Source organism: Carcharodon carcharias, chromosome 8, assembly GCF_017639515.1.
Source record: "Carcharodon carcharias isolate sCarCar2 chromosome 8, sCarCar2.pri, whole genome shotgun sequence".
In the NCBI taxonomy this organism is placed as follows: domain Eukaryota; kingdom Metazoa; phylum Chordata; class Chondrichthyes; order Lamniformes; family Lamnidae; genus Carcharodon; species Carcharodon carcharias.
Genome location: NC_054474.1, coordinates 93,817,654 through 93,835,076, shown reverse-complemented (window position 1 = coordinate 93,835,076; position 17,423 = coordinate 93,817,654). Strand labels below are relative to the sequence as shown.

Here is a 17,423-nt window from a genome sequence, read left to right as displayed (position 1 = left end):
TGTTGGGGTAGTATATTAGCATGGATAGAGGATTGGTTAACTAATACAAGACAGAGTTGGGATAAGGGGGGCATTTTCAGGATGGCAACTTGTAACCAATGGAGTGCCACAGGGATCAGTGCTGGGGCCACAATTATTTACAATATATATTAATGACTTGGATGAGGGAAGTGAATGTAATATTGGCAAGTTTGCGGATGACACAAAAATAGGTGGGAAGGCAAGTGGTAAGGGATATAAACGGATTAAGTGAGTGGGCAAAAACTTTGCAGATGAAAAACAATGGGGAAAATGTGAGGTTATGCATTTTGGCAGGAAGAGTAGAGGAGCTGAATATGATTTAAATGGAGAAAGATTGCATCAAGCTGCAGCCAGAGGGATTAGGGGGTCCTTGTGTATGAATCACAAAAAGCTAGCATGAAGTTCAGCAGGTTATAGGGAAGGCAAATGGAACGTCGGCCTTTATTTCAAAGGGAACGGAATATAAAAATAGGGAAGTCTTGCTAAAACAATGTAAGGCACTAGTTACATAACATCTAGAATACTGTGAACAGTTTTGGTCCCATTATCTATACTGGCATTAAAAACAGTCCAGAAAAGGTTCACTAAGTTGATCCCAGGTATGGAGGGATTTTCTCATGAGGAGAGGTTGAGTAGGTTGGGCCTGTATTCATTGGAGTATAGAAGAATGAGAGGCAACCTTATTGAAACATAAGATTCTTATGGGACTAAGAGGTTACTTCCTCTTGTGGAAGAGTTTCGGACCAGAGGGCATAATTTCAATCTAAGGGGTTGCCTATTTAAGTCAAAGATGGGGAGGAATTTCTTCAATCAGGGGGTAGCAAATCTGTGGCTTTCTTTACTGCAGAGGGCTTTAGAGGCTGGGTCATTAAGTAGACAGATTTTTAATCAGTAAGGGAATCAAGGGTTATGGGGAAAAGATAGGAAAATGGAATTGAGGATTATCAGATTAGCCATGATCTCACTGGATGGGCCGAATGGCCTACTTCTGTTCTTGCATCTGATGGTCTCAGACTAGGCCTTTTCTGCAGTCAAGTTACACGTTGACAGATCCAACCAAGCCATTGAGGGAGCTACAAACTACTCTTTCGACCTGTTAAAATGTGCCAGTTTTTCAGGAGCAGAGTGAGCAAGACCGAAGGGGATCAGAAGAGGAAGCACCACCATGTAAGCTAAACAAAGCAATTTTGTTTTTGCACTTCAAGAAATGTACTTTAGCGCAATGTTCAAAAACCCAGAGAAGACTGAGAAAGCTTCACAACATGCTCCGATACTATTACAGATTGTAACTTGCTAAAGTATAACAAGACTAATTACAAATGTAAATACAAGTTAATATACCTTTACAAGTGTTAGCAATAGAATAAAGGTAAAGGTTGAACACGATCTGGCTCTATCCAGATCTACTTTTTTTTTTGATTGTTTTGTCTTAACACATTTCTGGGCACAACTCTCACTTCACAAGGAAAAGAACTAAAAAAATGTAAAGTACCAGAGCTGCGGGAGGCTAAAGTCACCACACAGAGAAACACCAATTCTTTCCTCACTAGGGATTCCCATAATACTTTGCTTGTCAGTGATTGACAGCTGTCAGACTGAACTGATTGATAGGCCGCACAGCACAAAACTGTAAAGACTATTCTCGTTATAAAACAGAATACATAAAATGGTTACAAAAGGGCTTTAGAAAACATCAAAATGCAAAGATCAACAAGTTACAATTACAGATTTTGTAAATAAACATGCAATTTTCCAATAAAAACATTTACAAGTAAAAAATCTTTACTACTGCAGTCAAATTTAAATTAAGCAATATTTACTATTTTCAAAACTATTTAACATATTACCCTCTGAAAAGCATAATCATTATAAGCAGCTTCAGTCAAGACTTCTAAAAAAGAATATAAAAAAAGTTAACGTTCATTTGTTAATTCTTTATATAATTTATGGACAAAATTTACATGAATAGCAATTATTCAACATTCTCCTGTTGCATATGTCACAAATGATTAGGCTTCAGAGGTTGAAAGATGCATTCGCACAGCATACAGGGACTTGTGGGAAGGCTGCAGTGCATTACTACATAATGTTATTGATGCCTCCTCCCTACCAAGCTGCATCCCAGTGGAAACCACATCCCCAGGGCACTTGACACCACAGCAACATGACATTCAAAACTAATTAATTTTTAACACATGACCGTTATTTTTGATACGCACTGATTTACACTTTGGATTTTTTTTCCACTCAAAAGATAAAACTGCTGCCAGGAAACCCAACAAAGATAAAAGTGCACTCTGAAATATACAAATACTCATTAAAAAAGGTAGATTTAGGTTAGCATGGTTTCTGCTGGGAGAGTCTGGTGTCCCTTACATTCGCACTCCCACCACTCACTCCACTGGAACTACAACCACCTTACCTTCTCTGTCCGACTCTTCGAATCTTCTTTCTCTCGCTTCCTCACGCTGGTAATAAACTCGATAAACATGCTTTCCCGATCCTTCATCTTTTCAATAGCTTTGAATCTGGAGTCTTTGCCATATTTGGCAGCAAAATCACTGAATGTGGATCTAGGAATCAAAATTTGTGAAGTATTTGCAAATCAGAAACTGAGTGACTTGGAATGGGTATTTTGTAATATATAAAAAACAAGTTATATAAACAAACCAGAGAAGGGAATTTAGCCAATCAAATTTGCTCTGTCACCTTTTTAGTCATGACAGCTTCACCCTGAACAACATGCTGCTTCTTCTTCACATGCCTTAATTCCCTACCTATTTTCATTCTTAACATTTCAATCGATTTGGCATCTGTAATCTTCTGGGGCAGTGATTTTCACAACTTTCATGAAGGTTTTTCTGAATTCTCTTAATCAGCATTAGATCAAATTTGAAGATTGTGTTGCCTAGCGTTAAATTGAAGTTGTTGCTGTTGCACTACAATAAAGCTATTACATTTTCTAGGCTGGGATAATATCCTCCATATTAAATTTTGCTATTTAATTAACCCTTTTTGAAGTGCATGAAAGCTATGCGCTCTCAAAGAGGTTCTCTATATTGATCTGACCCTCTCATTGTATTAAACTCTTGGTTGGGTTACTGCTCCACAGGTGCTAGTTGACCTTCAGGGCCTCATCCACATTACCACCCTTGGCTCAGAAGTCGAGATGGAAAATGTCAATGGTGGAGCATGAAGCTGACTGATTGTGGATTTGCACTCCGTCCACACAAGCCCATTCTGCAGAAGGCCCAACTGAAGATGGCGTGATCAAAAACCTAGCTGGTTTCCAACCATCTTGGTTCTGCAGGGGACTGATGGCAATTGGAGTTAACACAAATGGTTCCTTAGATATAATTGCTTACCTCAGGATAAACTGGGAAATGGAACTTCAGATCTTCTGGTATACAGGGCTCAGCACTATTGGGTGGGGCGGGAGGTGCTGGATGGCCTCTTGCCATGACACCGTCAGGAGTCACACCATCTCGTCAAATATTAATCCCAATTCTCCAACCCACATCCATTTGTCTCACACAGATGCTTCACACACTTTAGGAACAGCAATTCATGAGATAATGTTATGCTAATCCTTTCAGAGGCATCAGTCCATTCTGAATTGAGTTTAGTCCAACATAATCTTAAATTTTAATTATGTTCCATCTATTGATGAAAAGGTTATGCATCTAGGGCTATTATTATTCAAAACACTTCATCAATTTCATAATGCACCCCTGTAATATGAAGAAAGCTCAAGATATTCTCCATAGAAGGCTATGATTACCTATCAAAAGGTTATAGGACATAATGGAACATCAGAAAGCTTGTAAACTAAGGGCTGGAATCCACTAATACAAATGAACTTCATTTCTTACAAGCATTTTATGATGCCGCTGAACACTTAAGTATAACCTTAGAAGTTCAAGGGAAAAGGAAATGTCAGGGCAAGAACTTTTTGTTCAAAGTCCTCTTCCATCTATCTGTGACAATACTATGAACCTATTATATAGAGGTGTAGAAAATGTTCACTTTCTCATTTGATGACCATTTTGTGGCACCTTCATCCCAAAGCTGCTCTGCTGACATCAGTGCCAAACCATATGCATTTCAAGAGAAGAATTTAATTCAAAAGGAGGCAAAACTTCGTGTAAGTATGGGATGTTCCAGAGTCACCTGGCTATAGAAAGCGAGTATATTGTTGTATCCAGCCTGAAGTATGGGCAGTTCCCAGGTGACTCCAAAGTTGGGGAACCCAAACCAACATGAACTGAATCATTCTGCTCCTGGAGGAAGCCATTCCCAATCATGGATGCCACCAAACCTGCTTTGGTGAGAAGGGTACGAAGTGATTGGCCTGCAATTGGCGTGAAGTGATTGGTCTGCAATTGGCACAAAGTTCAACATTATTCGAGCCACACACCGGCAGTCCATCTGATGAAGGAACGCAGTTAATCTAATTCAGCCAACATCAGAGAGGTGCCAACTTGGTACGCAGAACGGTGGTAAACATCTGTTTCAAAGTAGTGGCTCTAGGTAGATTTTAAACTCAGTTAAGTATGGTGAATGCCAGCCCCCAAAATTTAGTGACAAGAGTGTTTAAAAAGTAAACAGTAAATTCTCATAGTGTCATGTCCTCCAGAGTCCTTAAGATTCTGCAGGAGCGATCTGATGAAATACCTCTGAAAACTAATTTTATGCAATAACTCACGCACATCACTTTAAAGAAGGCAAGGAGACACTGGCACTTCAAGACTTTGCACTGAAACAGAATTCAGCAGCACCTACCTGGGAGTTAACTTTGCATCCTCCAGTAACTTTTTGAAGTCCTCTTTTGATTGTTGCAGCTTGTTTTTCTTTTCTTTTCGCTCTTCTTCAGCTCTAGTTTTTACATATTGATCAAAAACCTGTTGGTCATAGTTCCATGCAAATTAAAAAATGAAGGGGAACAGAGGTTTACTTCATCCTTCACCCACAACACTGATGATGCACCAACCTAGTACCTAAACTTCTGTCAGTGCGACTGGGAACTAAGACAAGGCTAGGGAGACACTTTCTTCTAGTTGATGTAGAAGAGATTAGGGAATCAGTACCTTCAGAATAAATCAAACTTGTATGCCAATAATGAATAGGTTTTACAAATGCATTTACATAAGCACAGTATTACACAGGGATTCTGAAAGTAAATCACCTTTCTACAAATAATTGCTCATTTTTTAAACTTTGTAATTTTGGAAAATTTCCATTTTGGGAGACCAGCATCCTCAAATACAACTTGTATTTGTATGGTGCTTTCAATGTAGTAAAATATCCCAAGGCACTTAACAGGAGTAATTATCAAACAAAATGATACTAAGTTACGTAAGGAGATATTAAGACAACAGCCCAAAACCAAAGGTTTTAAGGGATGTCTTAAAGAAGGAAAGAAAGGTACAGAAGCAGAGATTTAGGAAGGGAATTTAAGAGTTTAGGGGTTAGGCAGCTGAAGCCATGGCTGTCAATGATGAAAATACAGTTTGATATAAGCTGAGAAATGTGCCCCCAACGACTGGAACACGATATTTTCTATTTCAACCATGTGCACGTGAGCACAATTTTCCACATGGATGCTCAACTATAAGGAACTGAGCTACAAATACCCAAACTTATTTTGGAAAAGCTAACAAGGAAAAGGGGAAACACAATAAATTGCAGATATGTTACAGCACAGAAAGAAGCCAGTTGGCCTGCTGTGTCTGCACCAGCTCAGTGTAGGTGCAATTTACTAATGCCACTCCTCTGCCTTCTCCCCATAGCCCTGCACCTTATTCCATTTCAGATAAAAATCCAATTCTCTCTTGAATGCCTCGATTGAACCTGCCTGCATCACATTCTCAGGAAATGCATTCCAAATCCTAACCAGTGGTTGCATGAAAAAGTTTTTCCTCATGTCCCCATTGCCTTTTTTTGCCAACTTCCTTAAATGGTACAACAGTAAGTGTAGAGGAACATTGGAGTGCTTGTTCACAGATCCCTGAAGGTGGCTGGACAGGTAGATAAGGTGATCAAGAAGGCATGCATGCCTCTATAAGAATTTAAGAGCTAGGAAGCTATTCTGAAACTGTATAAACCATTGGTTAGGCTACAGCTGGAGTACTGCAATGCAGCACAGCTCTGGTCACCACACTATAGGAAAGATAAGATTGCACGAGAGAAGGTACAGGGGAGGGTTATGAGGATGTTGCCTGGACTGGAGAATTTTAGTTTTGAGAAAAGATTGGACAGGCTAGGGACTTTTTTTTTTTGGAACAGTGGGAGAACTAATTGAAGAGTATTACGAAATTATGAGGGATCTAGATAGAGTGAATAGGAAGGCCGTATTTCCCCGGCTTGGCAAATTCATAGTCAGGGTGCATAGATTTAGGATAAAAGATAACAGGATTAGAGGAAATTCAAGTTGAAATATTTTTCACTCAGAGGATGGTGGGGATCAGGAACTCACAGCGTGAAAGGGTGGTAAAGGCAGAAACCATCAGAATATTTAAAGAGTACTTGGATATGCACTTGCAGTGCTGTAACCTCAATAGGGTACAGGTCAAGAGCTCGAAAGTGGGATTAGGCTGGATGGCTTCTTGTCAGCTGGCCCGGACATGATAGGCCGAACGGTCTCCTTCCCTGCTGTAAATTTCTATGATTTCATGTGGGACTCTTAGCCAACAGAAGCAGATATGCATCTGGTCAGAATTTGAAACCCTGATCACAGAGCTGAAAGCCCATTTGTTAAAGGGTATTCTTAAACAAAGCAGATTTTTTGAATTACAAAAACATCTACATAGTTCAATCCCATGTAATAGATCCACATTTATTAAACAACTGTCCTAATTAAAAGTAACAGCTGCTCACATGTGCTCACAGTAACCGAAGATACTTAGGCTGACTATGGTGTTAATGACCGCCATGTACCAAACCTGAACAAACTTTTCAAGTGTCAGCAGAGCATTGCACAGCATGTAAAGCTTATGAGTAACTTGGGCAGTTTTGCACTCTTCTGATCTGGCCATATATTATAGGAATCGATTTGCATCATCAATGCATTGCCATATTTAAAGTCTATCGTTACTACAATCAATCCTATTTCTACTGATACTAGCTTAATGCCAATCATTATACATGCTTCCCTGACATTATTTGGGCCTGTGGGATACTATGTGCAGCATCATCTACTTAACGGATTACTGATGATACATGGCAGCTCATGTCCTGCAGTCTAGATAAAGCAATAAACTCTGCGTGAATGGATCACATTAGTGAATATTTGAACTATTATTTCCAAGTTAAGCTGTTAATCCATGGACGCAGACTCTCTCTCATGTCAGCCACTGATTGGCATGCAGAGTTTGGGATAGATGGGAAGCAGAAATGACTGGGAAGCATGCTCCCCAACCTTTCCAATTCCACTGTTAATAAATGTGAGTTTATACTTGCACAAGTTTTGCTGCAGCTGAATCTGGCTTCACTACTGAACTCGTGTCTGGACGATCTATAGTGACAATTAAAACCAAGGTCGGAACAAAGTCAAATGTCTACCACTATCATGCAGGGCTTCAGACACCTGCTACTGCACAGCCTATAATTTGAACAATTAATATTCCAAAGAAATAAAAACCCTTGCGCATTATTTTGCTTCAACTGCACTCAGTTCCATTTAAATTGTGTGGCTGTGCTGCAACCCTAAAGTCTCTGCACAAGCTGCACGAAAGACCCCTTTGAGTTGCTATGTAAAATAATTTAAAGGGACACAAACTTAAATAAATCACCACACATATGTTGCTTGATGCCCTTGGCATCCACTCGTAATAGCTGCATAGTGACATTTGCTGAATGCAACAGTGCAAGTTTCTTGTTGTCTATAGGTGGCCCCAAAGTGTTAGTGGGTTGCCAGTACTTGTGGTACTGAATTTAGCCCTTTAATGAAATAGAGAGAAAGAAATTGAAACAATAAGTTTACAAAAGTAGCAACATGTTGCTAACTTGTTTCTGATGTAGCCTTTTAATTAAAGGGGGTTTTGTGCAGATAATTCCCTCCCATCCCTAACAGTGCAGCTGATTGTCCTGCTGTTACCTGCTTTCTTTCCTTTGGATTCAGTAGGAGATATCTGGGATCAAAAACAATCTTGTGGAGTTCCTTCTCCCATGTAGAGAATGCTGAGACCTAAAAGAACAGAGAGGGAAGAACAAAAGGCAACTGAGCTGAATTCATCCAAAGGTTTAAGCATTGGACATCAGCATAGAAGAAATCACCTGCACATGGGACTGACATACCAATACAAATCTAGGCCCCTCTGCACTTCTACTGACAAAAAAAAATCGATGACGAAAAGAAAACGGACTAAATCAAGCTCCTTTAATTGCCCAAATTTATAAAGTGAAGGAGCCTCCAGGTGAAACACCAATCACCATGTTCCAAGTTTAATTCTGGTCTCAGCTGATTTGAGTGAGAATGGCAACCAAAACATTTCCATTACCCATGGCAACCTGAGGGTGAGGGTGAAAATAGGAAGAAAAACACCAGTGATTTGTGCTGTCCAACCTGTGATTCCTGTTGAAAGGTATGCTGAAGTGAAAGTTAGCAGAGAACATGATTGGGAGTCCCAATGATGCCCTCTACAGTTAAATAGTCTGCTAACACTCACTGTTAAGCCTCATGTCAATGACATGCCAAAGGGTTGCCAGCGCCTGTGGGTCTGTACCTTGACTAGTATTCAAGGCCTTCGGGGAGAAGGAAAGGAAGTGGAGGTTGGACAGATTCCTTAGAATGATCAAACCAAATTCAATCACCTCTGCAATTTCACCTTAAATGCCTACAGCTCCCATCTCTATTAGAAAAGACAAGCAACAGTGGGATGCTGACAATTTCCCCACTAATTGGCCTCGAATTCCACTGAACAATTACGATATCAGTCAACTAGTTTCTCATTAAAAGGTCTACCACCGGGTGACATTTAAAATGACCGCAGCAGGAGCTCCCATGGAGCAAAGCCTTGAAGTTTAATCTTTTGATTGCAAATTCTGTTGGCTCCTTTTATACCACGGTGCATAAATTGAGAGAAATCCTTTGGGCAAGGAAGTACCTGAAGTTCAGGTCATACAATGAAACCTAGTAGGCACAATATGCTGAGAGAAAGGAGTTAAAAGATAAAATAGAGGTATGTCCCATGGGATGTATAATTCAGGAAACTGGGGGAAAATTAACTCATCTTTCACTATGGTACTGTCATCCACTAAAAAAAACACTAAGTAAGATAGCATTTTTTAAACAAAAAACGAACATATTGCACTCTTAATCCTCTACAGAACATTAGCCCCCTCCCCATTCCCGCTCCCTAACAGCTCAGTGTCACACCAAATAAGAATCCAAGCTTAAGTCAGCGTGCACATCAACTACACAGCAGCTGAGGCCACATTGTAAGTTTATTGTATCTCAAGTTGCTGATGCCAGAGCTTGGTGTGCATTTAAGGTTCATCCACAAGGAGACAATAGCATTTAAAATAAATCCATGCCAAACCTCCAGGACCACAAATTTCAAACAGGACAAACCAGAAAAGAAACAATCAATCAGACTTAATTGCCTGGGTTTCAAAGGCTGTCTTGTCGTGGTTCAGGGGCTGCACTTGGTTTTCAGACCATAGGTTCAACACGACTATGTTAATTCCAGGTTCAATCCCATGATAGGTATTGATTTCAGATAGGGCCAACATTTGGAGTGCAAAAATTGTCTTCAGCCCCTCTAGGCTTAGGAGTGAAAAACAGGTGCCATGAGTCCCCAACCCATTGTGATTCCCACTGTCAAGCACTAGTGCTGGGTCAAGTTAGTATTAGCATCAATTAGGGTGCCTTAAATAGCCTGTTGACACTGACTCGTGTCAGCTCACAGCTTAATATCTCAGGTGAGGTATTGAAAGGTTTCTGCCACCCATGTGACCTTAATGCAACCTTATGGGGATTGAGGGAGGAAAAGAAAGAGAGAGAAATTGGTGTAAAAATAATGACCTACCTGGTAGGATCGACATCTTTCTTCAAATGACAACAACCTCCACAGTGAAGGAGAATAGCTTATCTGATTAGGGAAACCACATGCTGAGTATTGCCACGAAAGTGTCATCATGACATTCCAGATGGATGGTGAAACATACAATCATCTACTTTCACTTGTATAAAGTTCCAAGATCTGCACCATATTACCCATATGTTTTGACATGAAGCTAAGCTGAAGTTATTCACCCAACACTAACTCCTCCAAAGCTATTAGCCTTGCAAGACCTGTGGGAATGGATGGCTTGGATTCTAGTGAGGGCGCAATGTTTGAAGATAAAATAGTCGTTTTATCGTACATCGTCCAAACACCACAAGAATACAGCAATGTAAACAAATTACGTTTATATAATGCCTTTAATGTGAAAAAAAAGCCTTATGGCACTTGACAGAGGAAGCAAGATATGCACTCTAGAACTTTGGGCAAATTTTTAAAAAGTCAAGTAATAGAAATACAAAATGGGCCACCAGTGGAAGATGGATCATCTGTGGCTAAGTAAGGAAGTTAAGGATAGTATCAAATTGAAAGAAACACTACAAATTGGCAAAGATTACTGCTAGATCAGAAGATTGGACAGATTTTAAGAACCAGCAAAAAATGGCAAAAAAGGGTAAAAGCTAAGACAGACAGAAAGCTAGCTAGAAATGTAAAAACAGAAAATGTGTTTCTACAAGTATTCAATCAGGAAAAGAGTAACTAAGGCAATTGTTGGTCCTCTAGAGTGAATGTCTGGGGAAATTAATAATGGAAAACAAGGAAATGCGGGAAGCGTTGATCAGGTATTTTGGGTCTGTCTTCACTGTTGAAGATTTAGAAAACTTCCCAAAGATACTTAGGAATCAAGAGGTGAAAGGGACGAACTTAAAACAATTACCATTACCAGGGAAAGGGTACTGGGATAACCTTCAGGACTTAACATACGAACACACGAAATAGGAGAAGTACGCATACATGTTTCATTTTCAGGTTGGCAAATTGTAACTAGCAGAATGCCACAGGGATCAGTGCTGGGGCCTCAACTATTTACAATCTGTACCAATGACTTGGACAAAAGAAACAAATATATGGTTGCTAAACTTGTCGATGACACCAAGATAGGTAAGCCAACAAGAAGAGGTGAAAAAAGGGATGTAGATAGGTTAAGTGAGTGGGGGAGAAAAATGACAGATGGAATATAACATGGGAAAATGTGTACTTGTTCACTTTGGCAGGGAGAACAGAAAAACAGGATACTATTTAAATAGTGAGAGATTGTAGAACTCGCTGGTAGATTGATCTGGGTGCCCTGGTACACGAATCACAAAAAGTTAGTGTGCAGGAACAGCAAATGATTAGGAAGACAAACGTAATGTTAGCCTTTATTGCACGAGGAATGGAATTATAGCAGTAGGGAAGTTTTACTGCAGCTGTAGAGGGCCTGGCTGAGACCACATCCAGAATACTGCGAACAGATTTGGTTTCCTTATTTGAAAAAGGATATCATTGCATCAAAAGCAGTTCAAGAGAAGGCTCATGCAACTCGTTGCTGGAATGAAGGGCTTATCTTATGAAGAAGGGTTGAGCAGGTTGGGCCCATACCCCTTTGGCATTCGGAAGAACGACAAGTGATCTTATTGAAACATAAGATCCTGAGGGCACTCCAGGTGTTTCCTCTTGTAAGGGAGACTACAACTTGTGTACACAGTTTAAGAGTAAGAGGTCTCCCAGATAGGAGGAGGTCTTTTTTTCTCTCAAAGGGTCAATAATCTGTGGAATGGTCTTCCCCAGAAAGTGGAAGAGGCTGGGTCATTGAATTTATTCCAGGCTGAGTGAGATATATTCCTGATAGACAAGGGGGTCAAGGGTTACAGGGCACAGGCAAAAAAGTGGAGTTGAGACCACAATCAGATCAGGAAATTATCCTATTTGCACTGCCATAGAAATTGCAACTAGAATGTTGTTTCCTCCATTCGGATGCTTAAAACCCTAAGGTATTGCATGGCATATAAGGAATGCCTTCTAAAAAAGCCAAATCAAGTGTGATTAATCTGCAATCAGGACAGAACAACTACTAACTCAAGCAAGGACTGCAGTGTTTTGCAGAAGGAACAAACTCAATCATAAAGACATAAATAAAAGACATAAATTGGGGTTTAGGCTTAAATAGACACAATTTCTAAATAGTTTGCATTAAATGGCATAGAGCAATTTTAACTCTCATTTGCATCTTGTAGTGGAATGATCCCGGGGAGGTGGGTGACAACAGATATTTCAAGGGAATTTAGAAATAATTTCAGTTTTTTATATTTGTTGCCATCTCTGCCACATAATTTTTATTTGTGGGGTGTGGAGAATGGGAGTGGTCAAGGGATGGAATAATGTTTGTGTTGATTCTTTCTTCCACACAACCATCTCATCTTAGGCATGCAGCGTCAACATTAATTTCATTATCGACCTCTTGTTAGATGCAGAGTAAAGCGCTCTCCACTGTCTCACAATAATGTGCACTAACCAAGCTGCAGAGAACTCTTTCTCTGGCATTATTTTCTTGCTACTCCAATCAACAATACATTGCAGTATCTGAGTGAGATTGCTGGTTTGGAGTACGGTGGGCTAGGGCCTACCATAAAGGCAGAGACTAGGAGAATTTATTTTGCTTTGAATCCTCTCAGTACCAAGCAAAGGCCATTTCCATCTCAGATATGATAGTTCAGGATATGTGGGCTACCTCCTGCATCTGTTGAATCTTGGTTTAAATTCAATTCTATTCAGATACATATCGTGGCTATATGAACCTTTTCATTTTTCCCTTTTGCGTTGGGTAGTTAGGAATGCAAGAGTATCTCATTTAATGCAAACTATTTAGAAATTGTGTCTATTTAAGCCTAAACCCCAATTTATGTCTTTTATTTATGTCTTTATGATTGAGTTTGTTCCTTCTGCAAAACACTGCAGTCCTTGCTTGAGTTAGTAGTTGCTCTGTCCTGATTACAGATTAATCACACTTGATTTGGCTTTTTTAGAAGGCATTCCTTAGCAATCACCCAAGCATTCTTACCCGAGGTCGCTTGCCAGTTCCATTCGGATGAGGAAATTATCCTTATTTGCACTGCCATACAAATTAGAACAAGAATGTTGTTTCCTCCATTTGGATGCTTAAAAGCCCTAAGGTATTGCATGGCTCACAGAGAAATTTTAACAGTCATTTGGATCTTGTGGTGGAATGATTCCAACCAGGTGGGTGACAATAGTACTAGCCAAACGGGTGGTTAGATAGAACCTAAATCCTACAGGGATCATGATGGATTACGTAAGAGTCATTTGAACTGTTCCATAGCTACTGCTGTGCATGCTAATCAGGTCCAATTTGTTAACAATGCAAGGTGCCATATGGAACAGTCCTCCCATGTTTCCACAACATCATATATATTTCAGTGAAGTTTTTGACAGAATGGTCTGGTTTTAATTCATTCATAGGTGCATAGGACTTAGGAGTAGGCCATTTCAAGCCTGTTCCGCCATTCATTAAGATCATAGCTAATTAGGTTGGTTCGGGTTCCTTTATCAATATCCCTTATGGAATTGTGCGTTGAAGTTTTGGACAGAATTACACTGTGATTGTTGAAAGGCTCTACAATGTCCAATCACTAGTTGAGCTCACAGTGATCCTGTGGTCAAGCATGAGTTAAAACCTGGAGAGAAGACAAAAAAAAACGCTGAGTGCTCTGAATGGAATGAAGAGATTGGGAAAAGGCTCTTTATGCAGTTGAGACAAAGAAAAACCTTGGGTGCTTCAGGAGATTTGTCACAATACATTGTTAAAGAGAAAAGAAGATTGCTCAAGAGCATACTTTAAAGCTGTGAAGACAGTGGAGATGGTTCAAGGGACATCCTAACCATGAAAATAAAATGTTCAACTTAGAAATAATCTGAACTTTCATGATGACCGTACAATGGGAAACTAGATTTGTGTAACTTGGGAAGCACAGATTTCACCAAACAACTTGTAGGAGCTCAGCTCAAACTTTCCAAGGAAACAAGATTTGTTGGATTCCACTGCTAACTGAATCAATGACCACAGCAGAAAGGGGCACTTCTGTTACTATAAGTGTTAAATGTCTGTATTTTCCAAGTCTTGCACAAAAAAAGAAAACCAACATAAGTCCTTACCCCTCTCTCAAGCAACATATCTCGGAACTGTTTCATACGAGACTCCAGTGGAACTATAGCCCTCTCCCGGGCTGCTTTGATCTCAGCTTCCATAGCTGCCTCCTTCTCAGACTCTGGATCTTTGAGATCATCCTTCCTGTAATAGTTTCAAATATCAAAAAAAGTGACAACTTCACAATCGAAGAGAACAGAACATCCTTTCTATTCCCATTTACAGCAGTTCAATAAGTTATAAACATAGGAATGTACGGGACCAAAGAAAAGGTACTGTAGACCACCTAGCATTCAGATATGAGGAATGGTCACTTGGTCACAGGGAGGGCAGCTGGCACTCAACAGCTCTACCCTAGCCTGAGTTAATGAATTCAGGAAAGGGGCAGACTGGAGCAGGACCGTTTAAAATTATATAATACTTACATTTGAACCATGAATTGCTTTTAACACATTACATTCCAACCACATGAATGAGAAATAAAAGACAGCTCTTTGTAGATTTCCTATACAGCTCAGATTTATTAGGCTTTACACTACTCACTTTCGCTTCTTTGCTTTAATTGGTTCATCATCATATTCATCTTCTAGCGGCTCAGTCTCCTCTTTCACTACATAAAAAAGGGAAATATATTAAATTAGAAAAAAGACAAATTATTTGTCCCATTTACATAACAGCTAGATAGATTTGTTCAAAATTAAATCAAAAGCTAAATTTCAGTTGAACTACTGAGTCTTTAGGTAAAAAGAATTCATGCTAAACCTAACAAGTTTACCTTTAACAAGTGCCAGTGCATATAGAAACAGATATTTTAATTTAAATTGATGTGAATTTGTACCTTCACATGAGTCTACGTGTTAACAAAAGATCACCAATGGCAGTGTCAGAAAAAGTTCAACTTACTAATGTTATAAAAACACTTTTTTTACTAATCAGTACAAATCAAAACTTTGGACCACAAGCCCCTCACTCTGGAAAGTGGTAAGTAGTGATCAATTAACAATACAAAAATCAGTGACCAAATTCTTCAAAGGACACTTTTTTCATTTTCTAATATTTGATACTTAATTTAAAAATTCACACAAGATATCCAAGCTTTTTCAGTCATGCATTTAAGCACACATAGGGAACAATTCAAATTGTCAGCCCAAGCATAGAAGTAAAGATTTGAGTCACTTTAAAACTAATGCTGCAGTATTAGTTAAAACACCGATTAGAATTGCTCACCGGGTTTCTTCTCATTCTCAGACTTTTTATGAGGAGGCTCCTGGATAATTTTGTCTACATCCGCTCTTCCAACCAGCTCATCAGGCCGATCCCACATTGACAGGCGAGTTGTTGGGTTATAATAAAACACCCGCTCATCACCGGTCCACACAACACACCTGAAATGGTAACAAAAAAATTGGTTACTAATTAAGCAGCTATTAAAAAACAATCATTACTCTGGCCTGTATCTATGAAAATATCGAACACATTTTGGGAAGTGAAAAACCTAGGTGACAAGCCAAAGTCCATAGTACAGGACATCAATAGTTGACAAGTGTAGAGAAGATGAGGGGGTAATTCAAGAAACATTAAGCAGGAAACACCAAGCTTGGGTTTTGAAAGCAAAAAGACGTCAAAGACTGAGGGAATTAAGAAGTTCAAAAGTCTTCAGAAAGAAGTAGTTATAGAAGAAGTCATGGTCAAGATGGTTTATTTCAACTCTGAAAAAGCCTTGAATAGAACTATGAGCAATGGAGGAAATCTTTAACTATTATAACTTCAACAGAGACGGACAAAAGTAGCATGGAGAGGTTGAATAGTGAAAACAAGACACAGATAACTGAATAAGACCAGGTACAGCGTAAATACTCCGGAAGATGAGTTGTGGGATGTGGAGAAGAGCCGAGGATTGCTGAAGATAAAAAATTATTGCATTCCGCATTAGGATTGTAAGTAATCTGTCCTATGTTGTAAATAAAGTGCCCCAGCACAATCTACTGGCAGCATAACCATGTGTTTATGTTCTTTGCTACCACTGATTTGATCAGTCATGGATTTGGTTTTGCTGCTCTATCTTGCAATGGCTGCTCCATGGCCACTGTCCTCTTCTACCAACAAAAGGATGATCCAACTAGGCCATGGAAGTGAGGGTCCAGTAGTTAAAACAAATCTAATCCGATTAAGGTTTAAAAATTTTTTCATTGGTTTGTAGCAAACAAACATCACATCATCAAATCAGTCCAAATTTGATGGGGATACTGATTTAATTTGTACTTGAAGCTTAAGGGTGAGCAAAAGCTCAGGGGACCAAAAAAAACCCTTTACTGATACTCTTGATGGCTTCAACAGACAAAAATATTTCTAAGAATTATTTTCACCAGCACACAGCATCTCAGGAGTGCCATTTAATTTGGTGCCAGTGTATTTATGACATTCATTACAGGAAAGCAAATGTCAGGCTTTCTTACAACTCACTGTTTCAGTGTTCCCTGCTGCTTTTCTTCAGCATTTTGACCGCTGATTATAAGTATGGTTTTAGTGCACAGAGAATGTTTCAAGATCACTTCCCCAAAACACATTAGAAATTAAATGACATCATCTAGGGGCCCAATCCTAATTAGAAAAAACACAAAACTAAAGGCCCTGAGGCAAACAATGAAGACATCTACATTAGACAGTCCTACTTCCTAAAAAAAAAACTGTTTTCTTTTACATGAAGCCAGACAGGCTTTCTCAGAACCAAAATAAAATGGCAGGGCAGGCAGAGCTGTATGTTGGCTGTATTCTATGTTCCCAGAGAGCTGAGGACTCTCCCCAAATGAAGTCCCAAATCTCAAAGACAATAGCAAGGGAAGAGCTAAATTGAATGTGGTGCAACTCTGAAGGACTCTCATCAATCTAATTCAATTAAAGTGAGGCTACTTGTCTGCTCACCCACTCAATTCAGAAATGGTAGAGGCAAACAAAAATTAATATATTCCAAAAAAAATTGATTTTCAAACATTAATGGAAGCAAGTTTAAAACAGGAATTGTGTATTTACATATGGAGATTAGCAGTACTGTATAAATATATTTTCTTGCTGATAAACTGGTGTAGAGATGTCCTGCATTCAGCTTTCAGGTAAACTGAGGGGCCAACAATCCAATGGCGTTTAATGAAAAGCTGGGTGCAAAATAGGTCAGAAAACTGTCCTTCTACCTCAAG

General features: G+C 39.3%; 1 protein-coding gene across 3 annotated transcripts in view; it reads right to left on the bottom strand.

Moving 5' to 3' along the window:
- LOC121280982 (transcription elongation regulator 1-like) overlaps window positions 1–17,423 on the bottom strand; it is a 105,612-nt gene that overhangs the window by 15,899 nt on the left and 72,290 nt on the right. For all 3 annotated transcript variants that reach the window (XM_041193490.1, XM_041193491.1, XM_041193492.1), the window contains 6 exons: window positions 15,457–15,614; window positions 14,773–14,839; window positions 14,238–14,373; window positions 8,117–8,206; window positions 4,804–4,922; window positions 2,444–2,594 (listed from right to left, as the gene is read on the bottom strand). In XM_041193490.1, the coding sequence (XP_041049424.1) occupies window positions 2,444–2,594; window positions 4,804–4,922; window positions 8,117–8,206; window positions 14,238–14,373; window positions 14,773–14,839; window positions 15,457–15,614 (721 nt within the window). The remainder of the gene's footprint in view (window positions 1–2,443; window positions 2,595–4,803; window positions 4,923–8,116; window positions 8,207–14,237; window positions 14,374–14,772; window positions 14,840–15,456; window positions 15,615–17,423) is intronic.